Source organism: Vombatus ursinus, unplaced genomic scaffold, assembly GCF_900497805.2.
Source record: "Vombatus ursinus unplaced genomic scaffold, bare-nosed wombat genome assembly UNPS02014792.1, whole genome shotgun sequence".
NCBI lineage: Eukaryota > Metazoa > Chordata > Mammalia > Diprotodontia > Vombatidae > Vombatus > Vombatus ursinus.
Genome location: NW_020954570.1, coordinates 14,312,868 through 14,335,407, shown reverse-complemented (window position 1 = coordinate 14,335,407; position 22,540 = coordinate 14,312,868). Strand labels below are relative to the sequence as shown.

Sequence of the window (22,540 nt, the reverse complement as noted above, 5' to 3'; positions counted from 1 at the left end):
AAGGAAGCCAGAGATGAAACTTCATTTACAGTGAACATCTAAGAGACCAGTTTGACTTGAATAGTGAGTATGAGAAAGGAAATATAAAATAAGCCTAAAAGGATGATGATGAGAACCAAATTGTAATAAACTTTGGTGCTAGACTGAGAATGCTATGTTTTATCTTAGAAGCAAAAGGAAGACATGAAGACTTTGGGGGATTAAGGTGATGTGGTCAAATCTGTAATAGTGGGAAGTTGGCGAGTTTGAAGGAGGGATAGGTTTGGGGACAAATATAATGAGTTCTCTTTTGGAGATGCTGAGTTGGAGATGTCCAGAAAGTAGTTGTTAATGCAGGATGAGATGAGAAATTAAATCTTTTTATAGATGTGAGTGTCTACTTTATTGAGCCCTTTGAGGCTTAGGAGATTGTCAAGGGAGTCTAGAGAGATAAGAAGAAAAAGCCCAGGAGAGAGTCTTGGGGGATATTTACACATAGTGAGTAAGAAAAGAATGTTGATCCAAGAAGGGCGGGCTGCAACATATTGGGAAAACTGGTAGAAAAAGAAAGCAGTGTCATGAAAGCCCAGAAAATATCCAGTACAAAGCGGAGAGTAGGTGATAAAGTCAAGAGTTGCGCAGAGGTCAAGTAGATTGAAGATTGAGAAAAGGCCATTAGATTTATCAGTAAAGCAGCCATGAATGCTTAGAGTAGAAGAAAGTTTGGAAGAGACTGAAAAGTGAGCAGGAAATTTTGAAACTGAAGCAATGAATGTGGAAAGCCCTTTCCAAAAGCATGGCTAGATCAGATTGGTAAAAATGTAAAAGCAAATGTTAAAAGCTGGAGGTATTATGAGAAGATCAGCATACTAATGAATGAAGCTTAATCAGCATACTAGTTGATGGAGCTCTGAATAAGTCCAAATATTCTGGAAAACAACTAGGATTCACAACATTCCCTGACCCACATATACCTTTTAATCCAGTGGCACCACTACTTAGCATATAACTTAAGTGAGTCAAAGACAGAGGAAAAGGTCATATACATATATACATATGTATATACATATGTGTATATATAAGAATTTAGAGTAGTAATTTTTGGGGTGGCAAAAGAAAGTTGCCCATTGTGTGGGCATAATTAATAGTAATGCAATATAAGTGTGAAGAATTTAGGGAAAGCTTGGTAAAATAAGCAGAACCAGGAGAACAATTTATACAGTGACCACAATAATGTAATGGAAACATTAAAAATCCTCACAGCTCTGATTAATGCAGTGACCAAATGTGACTTTGGACTTCTAATGATAGTCTTTCTCTCATCAGACACTGCCAATGAGTATTTGTTTTTGTTTAGCTGTACTTGTTTGTTACAAGAGATGGCTCTATGGAGAGGGAGAGTCATTGAGAAGTAAAAGTGACTTTTTTTTTTAAAAGCAGCAATTTTTTTTTAAACTGAAGAGCTAGAGGATGAAATTGCAAAGGATCACATGAAGGGTTCTATTCTTTGGGTTTTTTTAAGGGCATTATTTTCTAAACTTTTTGGGAACATCCCCATCAGGAGATCTGGTGATGTTCCCAAAAAGTTTAGAAGATAATGCCACAAGAAACTGAAGATGAGAGAGAGGAAATAAGAAGAGATGGAAAGGAAGGTGAGGGGAGAGAATTAAAAGGACAACCTTAGTTAGCCTTAACTTGATGAAGTTCAATTTCACCAAAGACAAGCTTAATAGAGGAGAAAATGGAGGATCCTGAGGCAGGATTTTGACAAATGGAGCAAGGAAAAAGAGGGTGTTTCCAAAAATGACCATTATTTACCCAGTAAAAGAATAACTGAAGTCTTCTCTTGAATTGGATAAGGTAGGATATAAAGAAAGAAGTTTGGGATAACTACTTCAGGAGTATAATACAAAGCCAATCAGGAAAAAAATAAAAGAATTATTATATAGCAATGAGGGTCAAATTGAGATTAGATAGCATAAATTTATACTGAGCACAGAACACTTATGTGACTTTCTCCAGGAGTATTCAAAAGAATGAATAGGAATGGAGAAGATAGGAGAAATCTAAAATAAATGGTGGGAGTAACCCAGTCCTAGCATTTGGTAAAGTGACATGGTCTTTAACCCAAAAGAGAAATGGATTCAAGGGAAGTTGATGGTGTATGAAATTACTGGTCAACCAGAGAGTCAGGGGTATGAAGGTGATAAACTGAGAGAAGAGGGAAGCATGGAAGAACATGGAAACTTTGGTGAGGATAAAGAATAAATTTTGGAGAAGTGAAGTCAAAAAAGAGAATAAAAAACAGAAAGTTAAGTTTAGAGAAGAATTTCAGAATTCATTAGTATAGAGATGAAAGTTGTAGGTGATGATTAGATCTCTGTGAATAGCTGAAGGCAGAGGAAAGATAAAGATCATAGGAGCTGAGGATGGTGATGAACTTGGAGGTCAGGGTGTTTGAGGGGATGTTGGCATGTATATTTTTTTAATTAATTTATTTTGATTTATCAACAATTACTTCCATAAGCTTTTGAGTTTTAAATTTTTCTGCCCCTCCCTCCTCATCTCCCTCCCCAAGAGGGCACACAATCTGATATAGGCTATGCATATACATTCCTATTAAACATATTTTCACATTAGTGATGTTGTAAGTAAGAATTAGAACCAATAGGAGGAACCACCAGAAAGAGGAAACAAAACACAACAGAAGAAGAAAAAATAGCGATCTGCATTCAAACTCCATAGTTCTTTCTTTGGGTGTGGGTAGCATTTTTCATCATGAGGCCTTTGGAGACGTCTTAGATCTTTATATTGCTGAGAAGAGCAATATTAGTACCTAACTGATTATGTTATTCCCTTTTTGAGCCAAATCTGATGAGAGTAAGGTTCAAACAATGCTCACCTCCCTCCCTTCTTTCCCTCTGCTGTAATAGGTTTTTGTGCCTTTTCCTATAATGTAATTTACCCTTGTCTGCCTCCTCCTTTTCTTTTCTCAGTACATTTTCTTAGTTAGATCAGATTAATCCACTTACTTGGATCATTTACCCCACTTGATTAGATTTTTTTATCATTACAAAGTCAACTTATACTCACCCCCTTTATGTATGCCCCTTTGACATGGTGTAATAACAAATTTTACAAAGTATAAGAATAGATAGAATTGGATAAGAAGATTGAGCCTACCTTTATAGAGGACAGAAACTGGATTCATTCCATTTTTCATCTTCTACCCTACCTCCTTTCAACTCTAAGGAAAAAGATGATCCTCCCAAGATAAGCTCATCACTTTTAAAATCACCACCAAGCTGCTAATTCAACCCTTGATTGACTCCACTTTCCTCAGCCTCTTCTCCCTTTGTTTGGAGGGCAGAATACCAAACTCCTCCCAGTGCCTTTCTTTAAAGGATAGAAACTGCACTCAGATCATTCCATTTTTCATCTGCTACCCTGAATGCTTTAAACTCCATGGAACAGAATGCCTCCTGCTATCCCATCCTCCTCCCCACTTCCTACTTCTTTTTCTGTGTTGTCTCTCTGCTTTAGATTGTAACCTCCTTAAGGGCAGGAACTAGCTTTATTTTTATTAATTGTAACCCCAGAACTTAGCACAGTGCCTGGCCCATAGTGTTGGATTGGATTGGAGTGGGATAATTAGAAATTAAGGGATAGTTGGAAATAAAGCATACAGTTTTCCAGGAGATCCAGGTTTCTACTAGTATAAGAAGATGTAGAAGTTGTAAACTGAAGAATAAAAAAAAAACTATTAAGAGTAGAATGGGTTCAAAAGAAGGAGAGGACAAAGAAAGCTATGTATGCACTATGGAGGGACTAGAGTTGAAATGGATAGGAATGAAAATGGGAGGAGAATGAGAGGGGAAACAATCTTTCCTTTAGTCTTCTTTGCCTCCGAATCATGAGGACAGGGAGAGCAGAAACAGAGAAATCATCTATCATTGAATAAAAACCAGTTGGTCACAGCCTCTCCCAATGCCTGGACCACATAGCCTCTTGCCTCCCAGAGATCTAAGATTCTCCCCCACCCCCCTCCAGCCCCCCACCCAGAATATGCTGTGAAAAGATGTAGACCCTTGGTTCCTTGATATCTGAGTCTAAATGCCAATCCTCACCCTTCCACCACCTCCAAGTCTCTCCACTGCCTCCCCATCACCATCCCAAAACTGAGACTCAGGATGTGTGATTGCTAAGAGTATCCTTCAAAACAGTCTGTCTCTTGCCCTGGGCAAGAAAGGCTGAGGCCTCAGGTACCACTCTTCCCCTCACAGAAGGACCCCTGCTGCCCCTTTAGCACCTAAAGGTGTAATCATAGTCTGGAAAATTCTTCACATACTAGGTTTTTCTCTCATAGATAGTTAAGCTGAAATTTTTTTTGAGTAATTATTTATCCTATTTAGAAAGCTTTGAAAAATTCAGAGACTTAATGCAATAAACACAATGTCATTAGCAAATAGGTACATCTGGAAAATCTCACCATCTTTAAGTAATTGTGCTTCAATTAATCAACTCAGCTGGACTTCTTCCATGGGAGAAGCAAATAGTGCTGATAGTTACAAGTCTGTCTCCCTGGCATTTATCTCACATGATATTAAAATGGGATTGTCAAAGTTACCCTTTTTGTTACATCTTTCAAAGATCTTGTGTGACTTTGACACATATAAAGGAAAAACTTTTTTGGTTTCAGTCCGCTGACTCGAATGCTTTTCTATAGTGAATAAACAATAGGCATAGTGAAATCTCATATTCTCTATACTTTTCAGTCAATTGTGTGACTAGAATGACATAATTTATTGTAGAATATTGTTTGAAGGCCTTACAAGAGGATGATAGAAGATTAAAAGTTTTAACTCATATGACAAAAACATCAAGAAGCAATGGAGGAATGAGAGGTTGAAAGAAAACTGGGCACAAGAACCAATTAAGTCAGATCATCTCAAGAACAGTCAAGGATAAAGATAAAAGGAGAGCAAACACAGTGGGGGGAAAAAGACCTATTTAGGTTTCCATAACAACCTTTTTTTCTCCATTGATGGCAATGGAGCCAACACCTTTAGATTCTAAGATTAGTTTCCAGTGTGCTGCATAAGGAAATAGAAATGGCACCAATGGAAATAAGGATGTATAGAACAGCCAGACCAGAATAAATATACATACAGATGGTTTTTTATTATTGCTGACAGAATTTTGAGGGCACAGAAGCATCAAACTTCATTGACTATATTTAAAAGAGATTAATATACCAAATTACATATAGATGGATAAATAAAGATAGAGATATAAAGATAGGTAGTATTTTTACTGAGAAAATGTCATCAAAAAATACCAACAAGCTACTAACTCTTTAATCTTCTAATCTCTCCAAATTGGGCTGATCTACATATGTACAGTGAGAATCCCTGGTGAAAATGAAAAAGAAATAGGAAAGTTTTTGTAAACTATATTCTATAGGTCACACCTTCCTAGTTACACAACTGATTAAGGTACAGAGTAGAAGTCCAGCCATGTTCTTCCCCTGCCTAAGAACCTGCTCTGGTTCAATATTACCTCTAGAATAAAATGTAAACTCATCAACTTGGAGTTAAAGCCTAAATTTCTAGATTATTTCACATGACTCTGCTTTATGAATTCTCCATTCCAACCTAACTGCTTTGCTTGATATTTCCTGACTCAGCCTGTATCCCACCTCATTCCTCTACTGTACTTTTGCATAGGCTGTCCTATATGCCTGGAATGCACTGTGTCCTTACTTCTACCCCTAGGAATCCTTAGCTGCCTTTCCAGCTCAGCTCAAAGTGTCATCTCCTATGGGAAGCCTTTCCTGATGCTCCTAGAGGTTATTTTACCCCCTCAAACTATATTGTAGTTGCTTATGTTTGAATATTGTATTCTTGTACTCCTCTAGTAGGAGGTAAGTTTTTTGAAGGCAAATATGAGAGGCAATTAGGGGGCAGGGGGTGAAGAGAGAGGGTTGTTTTGTCTTCTTATGCCCACAATATCCTGAACACAGAATTTACTAGAGGTTGGAACATGGGCTTGCATACATTTGAGAAACTGGGCAGTTTTCAACAACTGCAAGCTTCTACTTGAAACCAAAACTCATCATTTTAAAACCAATATTCTTTTTGGTAATGTTATATAGCATCAAATCATAGAATATCACAATCTCTGAAGAATCAAAACTGCAGGTCACATGATGAGATATGGAAAGACACTTGGTGGATATAAATATGCTTCAAGATATTATCAATGACAAATTATGTACAAGAATGGCACAAAATCAAAGAGCTATATTATAGGAAAAGTGAGTGGACTGGTCATAAAGTGAGAACAAAATTGAACAGATCTAGATGCTATACTAGAACCCACCTAATGATGAGCAACCTGGACAAATGCCCTTAGTATGCTGGGAGGATGCTTTGTACAAGGAAAACTTAGGGGATGACATAGATAAAAGTCTCACAAGAAAAGAATACATGAATGGGCCAGAAACCAGTCATACTGCGAAAGTGCAGGGTTTATGATATCAACACTTATGAAGAAGTAAAAACATTAACATTAAATTTTAAACATTAAAAACATTTTTAATTGGCTTGCCTTTTCCCCATATCAGCATCTATATAGATTTTTAGCAGCTGTCCTCCCAAAACATATCCAATAGCAGGGCCTAGGACTGACATAGAAAATCCAATTCCTATAAGAAAAGAAAAAATAGAACATGAAAGTATGACTAAATTTTCTTTCAAAATGCATAATAATGTTAAGAATATTTTATGGTACAGCAAGTTTGAAATTGCATGGGGATTACATTCACAACAAAAATAGGTTTATTTTTACTTTTTGTTTCATACGTATCACTTTCAAAACCACCCTATGGGTTTTAATAAATGACATTTATTAAAACATTTATTTGCTCAATAATACAAGGTGTTAAGCTGTAGACATAAGGCCAAAATTTCTAGGAGATATAAATGTATATGATATTCATGATTTCAGGAATTTAGCACTACCTTTGCATCTGCCCATAAATCTAAGATATTATTATGAATGATTATTACTTTCTCTGTGTTCAGCTATATTTGAAGAGAACAGCGTTCTATGAAAAATCCTTTCACATGAAAATATTATTCTTTATATCTGTATCAATCTATATAAATATACATTTATATCTATGTTGGTAGATCTATACCTATATACGTGGTCAGATGTATTGATAGAGATAAAGAGATCGATACAGATATATCAGGTTTCTGTTTGCAAAGCCTAGAGATATGGTTCAGGTAAAAGATTCAGTAGAGTGTTTGTTTCCCCTAAAATGGTTGGAGATATGCTAGAAGGTCCATTTGTCCTGCACCAACAACCCAGGGAAGAAAAATAGAGAAAGAAGTGGTGAAACAGAGACAAGAAAAGAGAAGAGAGAGTTAAGGGCTATCAGGCTCTTCCTTCCTGCTAACCTCACTAGTTAAATGTGACCTTAAATATAGCCTTTTGTCTGCTCTGTTGAGGCCAAAATATATTCTCATTAGAGAAGTCCCTGCTAACAGCAGTAGCTGCTGTTTCAAAACAAACAAAAAATACATAAGGGTATTTGGGAAACTGAAATATGTGCAAGAAAATACAGTATATAAAAAGGGATGTTAGGATATTCTTAATTAAACTTTGAGGTACCATCCATCATTACATCTGTGATGTCCATCATCTTTTAACGTAACTAGAATTCAACAGATTTTATATTAACTAAATAGTTCTTAGGAAATATCTTTTTTATGTTATAAAAATTCATAAATTACAAATAAATTTTAACAATTATGCAAATTTAGTTTAATGGGAAAGATCTGCCTGAAGTATTACTAACCTTTTTTCCTAATACTTATAATATTTACTTTGTATACAATGCAAATCAAACAAAAAGCCAAAATGGGTCAATTATCTTAGAACACAAATTCACCTATGTAGAGAGATGACTCATGAGTAGGAACACTGTCATCAATAAAGGCTGTTCCTAGTGTGTAAAGAGGGGTTCCTCCCGCTCCCAGAAATAGCTGCCCCAAGATGAACACATAAAGGTAGCTGGAAAGCTTGGAGGTGGAATCTCTGCAACTGCTCATGTTTCCCGTTGCTGGGCAAGTATCTGAAAAAAAAATAATAAAGGAAAAGAAATTGTGATTTTCAGAAACTTGGTACAATATATCCTTTTCATGAATTTTTTAAAGTCTTTAATTACTTCCCCTACTGAAATTAAATTTGGCTGTATTTGACTACAATTTGAAAAGCATCATGATGGAAAGAACCCTTGCCTTAGAGTTAGGAAAAACATAATGAAAACCAGCCATCAATATTTACTGGTTGCTTGATTGTGTGAAAGACAGGTAATATCTCTGAACCTCAGTTTGTTCATCTATAAAATGGGGATGATGATACCCGAAGTGTTACCTCAGAGGTTAGATGTGGGGATCAAATAAGATAGTATATGTATAATATTTTGCAAACTTTAAAAGACTATGTGTGCGCAATGCACACATACACAACATACAGAGAAGGGGAGAGAGAGAGAGAGAGAGAGAGAGAGAGAGAGAGAGAGAGAGAGAGAGCTTATTTTAATCTAAACTTAAAATTTCACTAAGAGTTTTAGGACACTCTAAATGTCAGCTGCCACTTTAAATATATTTAGAAATGCTTTTTCTTGAAAGAAAATTCAACAATTATTTTGCCATGAAATTTCTAAAACATAGAATGAAACGGAAATATTTTAATTGAAGAGTAAGGTGGCATTGATTCCCAATGCTATCTTGGTCCTCCATTTATTTTGTTAAAAGCAAATAGGGCTGTGTGACCCCAGGCAAATCAGTTAACTCTGGCTGCCTCCAAAATAATTTAAAAAAAAAAAAAAGCAAACAGGGCTCTACTCTTCCCCCTGAACCTAAATAATGGTGAAAATAAGGGGCATATTTGTCCTAGATGATGAAATATCTTAGGGATCCAGTATTCTTGTTGTTTTTATTGTTGTTGTTAAACAATGCGCAAGAAATACACTGAATAGTAAGTTATAGAGAGATTGAAATCTGCAACCTCCTTTGACGTTTGTAAGATCCAAATTTATCACCCGATTCAGATCCTGGCGGCTACCTATTGACCTCTGGGACATTCTCCTTCTTTCCTGCTTCAATGAGATCAGTGTATGGGTGATAGTCTTTCCTCTCCATCTTCTTTCCTGCCACTAGGGGGTTCCAATAAATATAGGGTTTATTTATCTTAAGCTATCAAAGTTTAAAATAGCACTAAGGCTTCTGGAACAACATGAATAGTGCTACCCCATCAATTATCCTAGCTTCAGAGTTCCTAAATCTACTCAGTTGCAATGACCTACTCTTCAAAGTCACAGACAAGAAGACATTTTTGGTACTTCTGTATTAACATTATTACATACTTTTAAAAAAGAAGAAGCTGTACATAATAGAGATTCATGGATTAACAAAAAAAAATCCTCTTTTATCTATTCTTTCTTACATAAAGAAAGGTCATTTGTTTACATTAGCCACATTTATAATAATAAAAGTAAAGTTTAAAAAAAGAAAAGAAAAAGGAAATCCAAAACATGGGAAGGAAACAGAGAAAAGGAGATGGGAGGACATCTTTACAACTCTCCATCACCACCACCCCCAAACCCCACCCTGCAGTAACCAGGCAGCAGTCTATAGTGCAAAGAAGATTTATTTGGAATCAAAGGACTCGAGGTTAAACTCTGCTATTTTATACTTTGGGGTATGAATGAAGAAGCACTTATGTGCTTCTTATATTCCAGATACTAAACTTGGTGCTGGTGATGCAAAAACAAAAATGAGACAATCCCCGCCCTCATGGAATTAATGTTCTAAAGATGAGTAAAGTAGTATGAAGGATAGAGCAATGGATTTGAAGTCAGTGGATCTGATAGAAATCTTTCATCTCCCACTTACTATCTGTGAAATGTCACTCTGACAAATAAACTCTCAGAGCCTTGGTTATCTCACTTGTAAAAGAAGGCCTAGAGCTAAATAATCTCTACAGTCCTCTCCATCTCCAAATCTATGATACTAAAGGGAGAAAGTACATATAGGGCAGTGGTAGGCAGGAAAGATGGTTTCTGTCTAGAGAGTCACAGGGATGATAAGTAGTCAATTCTCATGCTTTTTTCCAGAAGCAGAGAATGGATTTCTGTTCCAAGAGCAAGAAACTGAAAATGAGAGGTTAGTGCAAATGAATAAGAGGCTGTCCTGAGATATCCCAGGTAGATTGGATTTTAAGCTTGGTATGGGGGTCTAATAGATACATTCAGTTAGTCAAGTTTTCACTGACTCACTGGCCAATCAAACTCAAGGTCAAGTTCTAAATTGAGTAGATTATTATTCCAGGGAAGAAGATATGGTCTCTGGTCTAGATGGGGCTGTTTCTGTTGGGGGATGGAGAGGTGAAGATGGAAGGGTCAGGGCCAGGAAATCACTTAACTCTGCTAGACCTCAATGTTGTTATCTGTCAAATGTAAGGATTAGACCTGATGATCATCTCCTAAGGTCCCTTAGGACCTTACAGATCTACATCTATGACATTGTAATCTATTTATAATTGTAGATTTTATACTAACACTATTATAGAAGCAGTCAGCAACCACTGCCAGGCCAAATGAAACTGAGAATGGTGAGATGAGTCGATAAAATAACAAGCAATAATGCTCAGTTTACAGCTGGGAGGCCAACAATAAAAATACAGAAGGACAGCAAGTTGTGGTGAGGTATAAGGAATGGGTAGATTCATACCAATGCTGATAAATTAAATTAGGCTAGCCCACTGTTTTGTCTTAAGGTGGTTCAGGTTATTCAGAGTAAGACCCAGGTGATCCTCTCTGGCATGGAAGAATACCACTACATTGTTTGTTTTCCTAGGAGATATAGTTCTGATATGAGTCTGTTTCTAGGTTTCTCACCCTCTGTACTAGTCAGCAAGGAAGTAGTTGGTGCCGTTGGGGGGGTGCGGGGTGCTGTATATTCCCTTGCCCCAGTTGTCTGGTGCCTGGTGGCCACACTGGCGCTACACCCTGCCCACAAAGGATCACTGGGTAAAGGATGACTCTCTGATGAAAAGGCCTTTCCCAGACAGCGTTGGCTTTAATTTCTAAGATGTTTGTTCAGATACCTGCAATGTTACCCTAAGGATCAGAGGCACAGTCAAGTATTTATTAAGTGTTTGCTGCATGCTGATACAAAGAAAAGCATGACAGTCCTTGCCCTCAAAGAGCTTACAATCTATTGACAGAAGACAACACTTTAAAGCCATATTGACTAGAACCACATAAGGAAATGAATGTTTACCATCAAATCTGTGTTATATAAGAGGAAATATAGACAAAAGGCTTACTTCATCTCCCATGCAAACACATTAACATTAACATATAATCTTTTAAATTCACAAAGTCAGCCTTTCCCTCCCACCCCCCCCCACCTCCTAAAACAATACAAAACTCTTTGCACCTTTAAAACCTAGTTTTTCTCTACATGGATTAAACCAGATGCTCTCAGATAAGTTACTGGGTGCTTGCTGAAATGTGAACTACATCAGTTCACTGTATTACTCCCAACTGCAAATTTTATAAAACTTTGCAAAACGTACCAAACTCAAAATCTAAAGTATTTCCCAAATAGGTCCAAAAGAGTTATACCTTTAAATGAAATAAATGTCTTCCGCAAAAACTACTTGTAAATATGTTTTTTCTAAGTAGAATCATTTATTTTTAGAGCTGAAAGATAAATTAAGAATCATTCCAATCAAATACCTCATTTTACAGATGAGTCAACAGGCTCAGACAAGTTACTTGATTCACCCAGGTCACCCAGTTTTGTTTTGTCTTTTATCGGAACGAGATATCCTCACTCCAGTCTAATTGTCTCTCTGCTTCACTAAGTCACTATACTATTTAAAGTGTAACTAATTTTTTAAAAATAATTTTATGATGAATCATTTTACTATACAGGAAAAATCTTTATTGCAAAATAAGTAACCCTTAATTGCATATGCTTTGCAAATATGGATTTTCAAAAATCAAGCTCCTTGAAAGTCATGAATTCCTATACTATATATATAAACAGATATATATACATATATATAAACATATATAGTAATCAAGTAATCTTCTTGATTACTACACACACACATATCAAGATACTATGTTCTAGAAGATTTCTTCAGGTTTTTCTTAACACCTGCTTTTTCCTTGATTACTATATTCCCATAAATGTCCCTAAAAATATCAGAATCAATACAACTAATTTAGTTTTCTTATTCTTAAGTGGAATTTAAAAAATTTGGGAGTTTTTAGGATAAATTTAACATTTTTTATTTATGTTAATATTAGAAAAGGATTTCACAATTCAATGATAAAATTGAAAAGCAAGATTAAGTAGTAATTGGCATTGCTTAAGAATTTACTGACTGATTCAAAAAATAGTTACAGGTTTTTAAAATCTCAAAAGCATGCATCTAGATGTGTGAATATGAACACACAGATGCTTCTATGTTTATGCAAATACACACAGAGATTTAAACTGACAATACAATTAATTTTAAAAGATATAACCAATGATACTTTTAAATAGTCATCATTCTATTTTCCTTGATTACCCTGGAGAAACTAATTATTTCCTTCCAATAATAATCCACATATATGCAAATATATATTCACACACGGATATATATAAACATTCAGTTTCTCATGCACTGAAATTTGAAACATGATTGACCACAAGAGGGAGCTCCCAATTTCTTTACAACATCATGCTCAAAACCAAGATTTAATATGTTGAACTACCTTTTTTTGTTTGTTTGTTTGTTTGTTTTGTCTTGTTTTGTTTTGGAGAGGCAATCAGAGTTAAGTGACTTGCCCAAGGTCACATAGCTAGTATGTGTCAAGTGTCTGAGGCCAGATTTGAACTCACATACTCCTGACTCCAAGGCTGAAGCGCCACCTAGCTGCACCTTAACTACCTTTTATTAAGACAGTTTGTGTGTCCATGTTGTTGTTGTTATTTGTCCTTTGTTATAGAAGAAGACCATGACATCAGGAAGATGATGCCATGACTCGCAAGTGAATTGAATGTGAGGGCTGTGCAAAGTCACCAGCTTTACTTTCTCCTCCGGAGTCATCTGGATCCAGTGGCAAGACATAGATCAGGACAACTAAAGATGATGCCGTATGCAGTGGGAGACTTTGCCCATGTAAATATTACCAATAAGGAAGAGATATAAAAAATAATGTTGGGTCTTTATACTTCAAATATATTTACAGATTCAATTTCATTTGAAATTTATTTTTCTGCTTCAGCTATTCATCTCAGTTTTCCCAGTTAAGGTACCTTTAATTGCCCTAATGAAGAAAGATAGTTAACCAAAATTTGTTCCTCACAGAAACAGTTACAAATGTTTTGAAGAGAATGTGTGAGAAGATTTATTGCTACTTAAGAAACAGCAAGTTGAAATAAGAATACTTGCTTTTCCCTATACCCCACCCCCAAACAAGAGAGAGAAGTATGTCCTTGATAAAACCAAATTCATTTTTGTAAAAAATATTAAAAATCTATTTTATTTCTCTAGATATATTATGAATTTTTTTCTCTAAAGCTGTTTCTATACTAGGGAAAGCTCTTTAGTGGAACAGATCAGGACAAAAGGTAAAAAAGTCTTTCATTAGGTGAATGGATTAAGGATAATAATCAAAAACTTTAAAAAAAAATTATCTCTAGTCTAGATAAGAATTTAACCTTTCCTTTCTTCATCCCAGTGAAGGACCAGGATTTGAACCCATCCAAATGTAATCCCCTTCCTTTATTCCTTAGGGGATTAGATTAGAGCCAACCAAAGTACTTTCTTCCCTATTGTTGTTGTTGTTGTTCAGTCCTATTCAGGAGCTAGGAGAAATTTCTGCTGCAGAGCAGGACAAAGGGAAAGGGGTCTTGAAATAAAGCTCAACACCACAACCACAACCACAACCACCCTCCTACCAGAGCCTCAGATACCCAAATTCCATAAACCAACTGGTAGCTTTGTTGTTCAATCATTTCAGTTGTATCCTATTCTTCATGACCCCACTTGGGGTTTTCTTGGCAAAAATACTGGAGTGGTTTGTCATTTCCTTCTCCAGAGCATTTTACATACGAGGGAACTGAGGCAAAAGGTGTGGTTAAGTGACTTGTCCAGGATCACACAACTAGTGTTACTGACTCTAAGCCCATTAAAGATCTTCCGCTATATTATTTCACTTGGTGATATGAATTCCCAGGGACTCAATGATTCTCAGATCTACTTATCTAGCCCTAAATTCCTTCCTAATCTCCATACTTGTATCTTCAGTTGCCTATTGGACATTCCAAACTCATATCCCTTCTTAAACTCGTCAAATCCAAAACTTTTCCCCAAATTTCCAAATCTTTTCCCCAAAAACCCTTCCCTCTTCCTAACTTTCCAATTACTATTGAGAACACTACCATAATCTCAGTCACCTGGACTCCCCACTAGGTGTCAATGACTCACTCTCACTCCCCAAATAGAATCTGTTGGCCTGTAAATTAAGCCTTTGTTACATCTCTCACATTTGACCCCTTATCTCCTCTAACAAGGCCTCTGGTGCTGGCCCCCATCAACTCTTGTCTCAGGTTATTGTAACAGTCTGACAGTTGGTCTTCCTGCCACAAGTCTCCCTACTCCACTCCATCCTCTACTAAGTTGTCAAAGTGACCTTCTCTGAAGTGCAGGTGTGTCAGACACATACCCCTCATTCATTAAGCTCCAGTGGCTCCCTATCACTTCCATAATCAAAATAAAATCCTCTCTTTGGCATTCGAAGTCTTTCATAACCCCCCTTTCCAGTCTTCTTATGCCCACTCCCTTCTAATACATTCCAACCCTCCCCCCAGATATACAGGTGGGAGAGACCTCCAATCATCTAGTAAGAGTCTTTCACAAATCAAAGATGTAGAAATTGAGGCCTAGAGAGGTGAAGTGACTTAAAGCTGAGATTTGAAATCACACCCACATAGCATTCTTTCTACTGTAACATACTGCTTATATACAAGAGGCACAAGCAATGGAACACAGTAGCACAGTGATCAATAAACCCAACACAAACTACTGGAGTAAAGATTCAATAATTAATTAAAAAATATTTCTGGGAAGTGGAAAATAATCTAGAAGAAATTAGACTTAAACCAACATGCCATACCAGATACCACAAAAAGCTTTATTGGGGGTGGGGGAGGTGTGAAGAGTGAAGGATACATGAACTGCTTATAAAAAGTCATGATAAAGTAGGAGAATGAAAGGAGATATATTTCACAACTATGTTGTTGTTCAATCATTTCAACGGTATCTGAATCTTCATAACCCCATTGGGAGTTTTCTTGTCAATGATACTGCAATGGCTTATCATTTCCTTTTCCAGATCATTTTACAGATGAGAAAACTGAGGCAAAAGGTGTGGTTACGTGACTTGCCCAGGGTCACACAGCTCGTAAGTCTGAGGCAGGATTTGAACTCAGGAAGATGTCTTCCTGACTCCAGGCCTGATGCTCTATCCAGTGTGCCCATTTTCACAACTATGGAGAGGGGAAATTTTCTTAACTCAATGAGAAGCAGAAATGATCAAAGATCAAATGGACAAGGTTGATTATATAAAGTTGTGTATGCAAACAACTATGTTCAGACGAGATGTGAACCAAATAAATTAGAAATAATCAACATAAGGAAAGGACTAGAATAAAAAGAGATTTGAAATGACTTCCTATAGAAGGTGAGATTTTAGCTGAGATGTGAAAGAAGCCAAGGAAGCCAGGAGGCAAAGTAGAAGAGGGTCCGGAATGAGGACAACCAGCAAAAATGTCTACAATCAGATGGATAGATGGATGGAGTTTTTATTAAGTACCTACTATTATGTGCTTTAGAAATATTATTTCATTTAATCTTTACCACAACCCTAGGAGGTAGTTTGCCATTTTACAGTTGAGGAAACTGAGGCAGGGTTTAAGTGAATAGCCATAGACAGGAAATCTCTAAGGTCAGATTTGAACTCGGGTTTTTCTGATTCCTGATCTGAGGCTTTATTCACTGTACTACCTAGTCACCCTTAAAAATAGACTGTCTTATTCAAGGAACAGTAAAGAAGCCAATGTCACTAGAAAACAGAGTATATGAGGTAGAGGGGAAGGTATAAGCAGATGGGAAGAGAGGATTTTGAAGGGCTTTGAATGCCAAGCAGAGGATTTTGTATTTGAACCTGGAGGTAATAGGGAGTCACTGGAGCTTAATGAGTAAGGGGTGGGGAGGGCACTTTGTGTTGTCAGATCTGAACTTTAGGAAGATCATATTGACAGTTCAGTGTAGGAAAAACTACAGTGGGCAAAGACCTGAGGAAGGAGCCCACCCAGAAGGAGGACATTGCAAGAGTCTAAGAAACAGGCATTAAAAGCCTGGCCCAGGGTGGTAGCAGTGTCAGAGAACAGAAAGATGCATATATGAAAGATGTTACAAAGTTAGAAATGATACATAAGAGATGAGTGAAGAGTTGAGGATGACACCTAGGTTTCAAGCCTGGGTGACTGGGAAGATGATGGCCCCTCAATAGTAAGAGGGAAATTAGGAAGAGGGAATGGTTTGGAGAGAGAGAAATGATGGATGTGTTAAGTTTATGAAGTCATGGGACAGCCACAGTCTGAGATAGGCAATAAGCAATTGGAGACAATGAGACTAGAAGTCAGTGCTGAATAAATCTGAGAATCTCTTGCATAGAGATTATAATCGAATTCATGGGAGCTAATGAGATCACTAAGCAAAATAGTATTGAGGCAGAAGAGAAGAGAGTGCAGGACAGAGCTTTGGGCAATATCCAAATTTGGTTGTCTGACAGGCAGAAAGACAACCAGGATATAGTAGTGTCACAAAAACCTAGAGAGAAGAGAGTATGCAGAAGATAATGAGCATAGTGTCAGACGCTTCAGAGAGGTCAAAAAGGATGAGGAATGAGAAGTCTATTAGCTCCAGCAACTAAGAGATGATTGCTAACTTTAGAGAATATCATTTTGGTTGAATTAAAAAGTTCAAAGTCAAACAGCAGAGAAGTAAGAATAGAAGGAGAGGAAAGGAAATAGAGACCCAAATTATTAATAAACTCTCAAGGAGTTTGGTACAAAGAGAGGAAATTGGATGATAGCTAGGGGAGAAGAACGAGATCAAGTAACAGGTTTTTTGAGGATAAGGTAGACATGGGCATGTTTGTAGGTATTATGGAAGCAGCTAGTAGACAGGGATTAATTGAAGATAAGTGAGAGAGTAGGAATGATAGGGGAGGCAATCTGCTGGAGAAGACAGAAGGGAATAGGGTCACTTGTGCAAGTAGTGTGGGGTTTGCCTTGGTGAAGAGAAGCAAGAGTGAAGAAGAAGATAGTAGCAAGAGGTAAATACAGAGCTGAGGAAAAGAGAAGAAGGAGGTCTTAGCTAATCATCTCAATTTTTTCAGCAAAAGGAGTCAAGATTCTCAACTGAGTTGGGGGTAGGGAAAGGCAAGGGAGATCTAAGGAGAGATAAAAAGGTTTGGGAAAATGCTGTCGTGAGTGGGACAGTGAATCAATTAAAAAGGTTTTTAAGTGATAGCCTTGTGGCAATAAAGGCCCAGTTGAGATTATACAACATAAATTTATAGTGGACCCAGTCAGCATGGTTTCACGATTTTCTCTAGCTTTCTTTGGCAGCATATGAGTGAGAACTAAGGCAGTAGATGGTGGGAGTAATCCAAGGCTGAGGCATGGCAAGGCAATAAATGACAGGATAAAGGAAGAAGGGACTGGAGAGGAGAGGATAGTGTAGAGTTGAACTGGTTCACCAAGGGGTCATGATTGGGAAGAGAAGATGTGTAACCAGTGTAGGAGTTATGGCCTGGGATTGAGGGATTGTATGTCATGCTGAGGACAACAAACAGGATTTGCAGTTGCAAGGCATAGGGAGAGGTAAAATGACAAGATATTATGATCAGATAAAAGAATTTCAGAGTTCAGGAACATCTAAGTGGAATACTTATGGGTGATGGTAAGATCAAGGGTAATACCAATTTTGTGTGTAACTTAGAGGTGGGGAAGGAGTGGAGGAGTAGTTCATGGAAAATAAGTTGGGGAAATGAGAAGTTAGGTTATTAAAGGAATTATCAATATGTATGTTAAAGTCCCCTACTATGAGGATAGGAGTTAGGGAAGATATAAAGATTGTGAACCAAGCACTGAACTTATGGAAGGAAGGAGAGTGTCCTTGAAGGAAAGCAGCCACCAGTGATTAACTATAGATTGAATGAACCTTGAAGAAGGAGAGGTTAATGAGTGATAGTGGGAGAGGGGAGGCCTAGAAAGGTTGATGAGGAATAAAAATAATTCCATTTCCCCCCATTACAACCAGCAAGTATGAATGAAAATACAACTAGTCAGTGAATGAGCATTTATAAATACCAGTTCTGTGTCAGACACTGTGCTACGCTCTGAGGATACAAAGAAAGGTCAAAGACAGCTCCTGCCCTTAAAGAGATTCCAATCTAACGGGGGAGACAAGAAGAAAACAAATGTGTACAAACAACCTATATTCAGAATAAATAGGAAATAATTAATAGAGATACTAGATTAAGAGGTTTTGAAAAGATTTCTTGTAGAAGGCAGCAAACAGTACTGGAAAGGGAGAACAGTCAGTCAAAGTCAGTCAGTAAACATTTATGAAGCATCTACTATGTGCCAGGCACTGTAGTAAGTGCTGGTTATGCATAAAGAGGCAAAAAACAGTTCTTGCCCTCAAAGAGCTTACAGTCGAATGGGGAGATGACAAACAAATGTGTACAAATACAAATATAAATACAAATACATAAGACAATTTGACAATAATTGAAAGCGAAGGCATTAAAATCAAGAGGAGTGGGGAAAGGCTTCCTCTAGAAGATGGAATTTTAATTGGGACTTAAAGAAAGCCAATGAAGACAATATGCAGAGATGAGGACTGGAGGAAAGCAAAAGAAAATGTCCAAAGCTGATAAACGGAGTGTCTTGTTCACAGAGCATCAAGGAAGCCAAGTGTCACTGGACCTAAGAGTATACAGAGGAGAATAAGGTATAAGGAGACTGGAGGGGCAGCTAGGTGGAGCAGTGAATAGAGTACCGGCCCTGAAGTCAGGAGGACCTGAGTTCAAATCCGGCCTCAGACCAAACACTTGACACTTACTAGCTGTGTGACCCTGGGCAAGTCACTTAACCCCAATTGCCTTAAAAAAAAAGAAGAAGAAGAAGAAGAAGAAGACTGGAAAGGTAGGAAGAAGATTAGGTTAAGAAGGATTTTGCAAGCCTGAGGGTTTTGTATTTGATGCTGGAGGCAATACAGAGCCACTGGAGTTTATTGAGAAGGGGGTGACATTGCTGGACCTGCACTTTAGGAAAATCACTTTGATAGCTGAATGGAAGGTGGATTAGAGCAAGGAAAAACTTGAGACAGACAGAACCACTTTCAAGCTATTGCAGCAATCCAGGTGTGAAGTGATGAGGGCCTGCACCAGAGTGGTGGCAGCATCAGATAAGCGAACGTATTTGAGAGATGTTGCAAAGATGAAATTGGCAGGCCTTGGCAAGTCAGGGACTTCATGGAAGTCAGGGAATCTTTGTCATCCAGAGAGAGCCAGGTCTCTATGAGTGCAAGAAAAAGATGGAGGAAGTAACAAAGGAAAAGATTTAAAATGAATGCTAGCTTTTTACTTTTGGGGCATAGTGGAAGAGGTGAGTAGATTTAGGGTTTAAGTGACTTGTCCAAGATCACATAGGCAGTATATATCTGAGCAAAGATCCTACCTCAGGTCTAGACTCCAAATCCACTCTATCACAGTTAACATGTTTTTTGAGGTTAGAGTCACTTTTCAAATACTTCAATTTAAATGTCATAGATGATTATGCAATAAATACATCCTACCATCAATCCAGAAAGGAAAGAAAGCTTAGAGGTCATCTTGTACCCCTGCATTTTACATATGAGAAAACTAAAGCTCAGTAAGGTCAAGGACTTGTCAAGGATCAGACAGCAGGCAACAAAGAATCTGAACCTAGATCATGTTAATTAGTATTTATTGCACAGAACAGTGTACTTGATGCTACTTGTAAGATGATATGATATGCAAGAAATGGCACGATAAGATGCCAAATACAATAGCGTTTCAGAAATGTAAATTTGCTTATTATGACAAATGGCATCATTTCATTTGGCTGATCATGTAACACAAGTGGACAACATTAAAATGCCAAAAATAATTTTCTCCAACTAGTTCTGTAACATGAAACGTGTTATTGAATTTCTTATTAAAATAATAAATATATTATAAATGGCATTCAGTCCATTTAGGACTGTGTGAAGTCCACCTTCAAGGACTGGAATTAGTGATGTTTCACTGACAGTTCAACATTCCCTGTTGCAATCCAGAAAGGTGAGAAGTGTCACTTACACCTAATGGTGGCCGAGAGAATATCATTCCATGGAAACAGTATGCCTAGGTGGCATCGTGGTTCCTAGGCTGTGCTATTGCTTTTACAGACTTTTAGATAATTAAAAAGAAATACCGGTGGTCAAAATACATACAAAATGAATCATAACAAGTATGAGCTCCCATTAGTAGGCCTATATTCCAAGGAAATCATTGATAAAAAGTTCCCACATAGACCAAAATATTGGAATATTTAAACAGTTGTTAACTTCTTCCCTTCTTACCTCCCCCTCTCTCTTCCAGTCTGACCTACATATGGCAATCAGATTGATCTTCAAACATTGTTCTCCTCCAGAAAATCTATAAAGAGGGTCACATTATCTATGAAACAAAAGTTCATCTTTCTTATCCTAACATTTAAGGTTCAACTTACCTATTGAGTATTATTTGCCATTAATCTCCTGAAGGAATTATCTATTTCAATCAGACTTGCCGGGTCCATCGAATACGTCATCCTCTCCCACCTCTGTGCCCTCTCCTTTCCCTTTACTGAAAACCTTGCTGTTGTTGAGTCTTTTTTCATTCATGTCTGATCCTCCATAACCCCATTTAGAGTTTTCTTGACAAAGACACTGGAGTGGTTTGCCATTTCCTTCTCTAGCTCATTTTACAAATGAGGAAACGGAAGCAAACAGGGTTAAGTGAGTTGCCCAGGATCACATAGTGATTTGAACTCAGGTCTTCCTGATCGGAGTCCCTGCAACTTATCCACTGTGCCACCTTGCTGCCCTATTGCTGAAAATCTACCCTTCCTTCAACATACAGCTTAAATTTCATCTTTACTATAAGAGTTTTCCTGACCACCCTAGTCCAAAGTAATACCCCCCTGCCTTTAGCTCCCACTGTAGTCAATGGTTGTGCCACTTACTTGGCTCTTATGTTACTTTTTATTGTTAATTTTTTCATTGGTAATGTGAACTTGAAGAGAGGAATGATACTCAACATGAGGGTCTAATAAGTCAATTTTTTTTTTTATTTTTAGGCAATTGGGGTTAAGTGACTTGCCCAGGGTCACACAGCTAGTAAGTTTCAAGTGTTTGGGTCTGAGGCAGGATTTGAACTCAGGTCCTCCTGACGTCAGGGCCGGTGCTCTATCCACTGAACCACCTAGCTGCCCCACTAACAAATCATTTTGCAGATAATGGGCTCTCAATACATAATTACTAATTAATTATCATCTGATTAATTCAATTGGCCCACGCATTCAATTTACAACACAAATTTTTAAATATTAAACAAATAAAAAAAAGAATTAACAGCAAAAGACTTTCCATAGTAAACTATCTTTTCACTCTGTCAATAGACTTAATTCAATGTGATTACATTCAAAAAACATTTCTTACATTCCTACAATAAGCAAGACATTATGCTCAGTGCTGGATCCACAAAGATAAAATACAACATGATTTATGTTCTAGAGGAATTTACTATCAAATAAATTGAGGGTATCTGCTAAGCATACAATGAAACAGAATGTTTGGATTTTTCTTTTGCACCTTTTTACAAAGTGCTGTGGGAAATTTCAGGCCTGTTCAGAAGAAACCTGTTCCAGCTGGCAGGATCAACTTTCATGTAATCTGTCAGTCAAGTGCTAGCTTGATTCAAGAACTTGAGCAAGAAAGTACATATTAAACATAAGAGCTTCCCTTTAAGATTAAAACTATTATCTCTTCCATACCTGCCCCCAAATACCTTCCTAAAAATCTTGAAACTGGGTAGTCCCAGAAAATTTGGGATGAATGATCTTCATCACCACCAGCAATCAGATATTTGTTTTGGCCACTAGGAATTGATGTGTAAGTTGATCACCCTCAATAGGAAAGACTTACAAGCAAAAAGGATGGAAAGAATTCAGAGGGCAACTCCATACCATACCAACCCAAGTCCAAATTTGTACAAAGATAAATACTGTCAATGACAGAATTAAGTCAATTCCTAGTACATTAGTTACTAGCATTAAGTAAGTTCTAAACAGAAATAATG

The 22,540-nt window shown here is 37.3% G+C and overlaps 1 protein-coding gene across 1 annotated transcript in view; it reads right to left on the bottom strand.

Annotated features, from left to right (window-relative positions):
- Window positions 1-22,540, bottom strand: part of SLCO4C1 (solute carrier organic anion transporter family member 4C1) — a 105,453-nt gene that overhangs the window by 47,366 nt on the left and 35,547 nt on the right. Inside the window, exons 3-4 of the mRNA XM_027869220.1 lie at window positions 7,940-8,122; window positions 6,589-6,685 (exon numbers count right to left, since the gene is read on the bottom strand). Of these exons, the coding sequence (XP_027725021.1) occupies window positions 6,589-6,685; window positions 7,940-8,122 (280 nt within the window). The remainder of the gene's footprint in view (window positions 1-6,588; window positions 6,686-7,939; window positions 8,123-22,540) is intronic.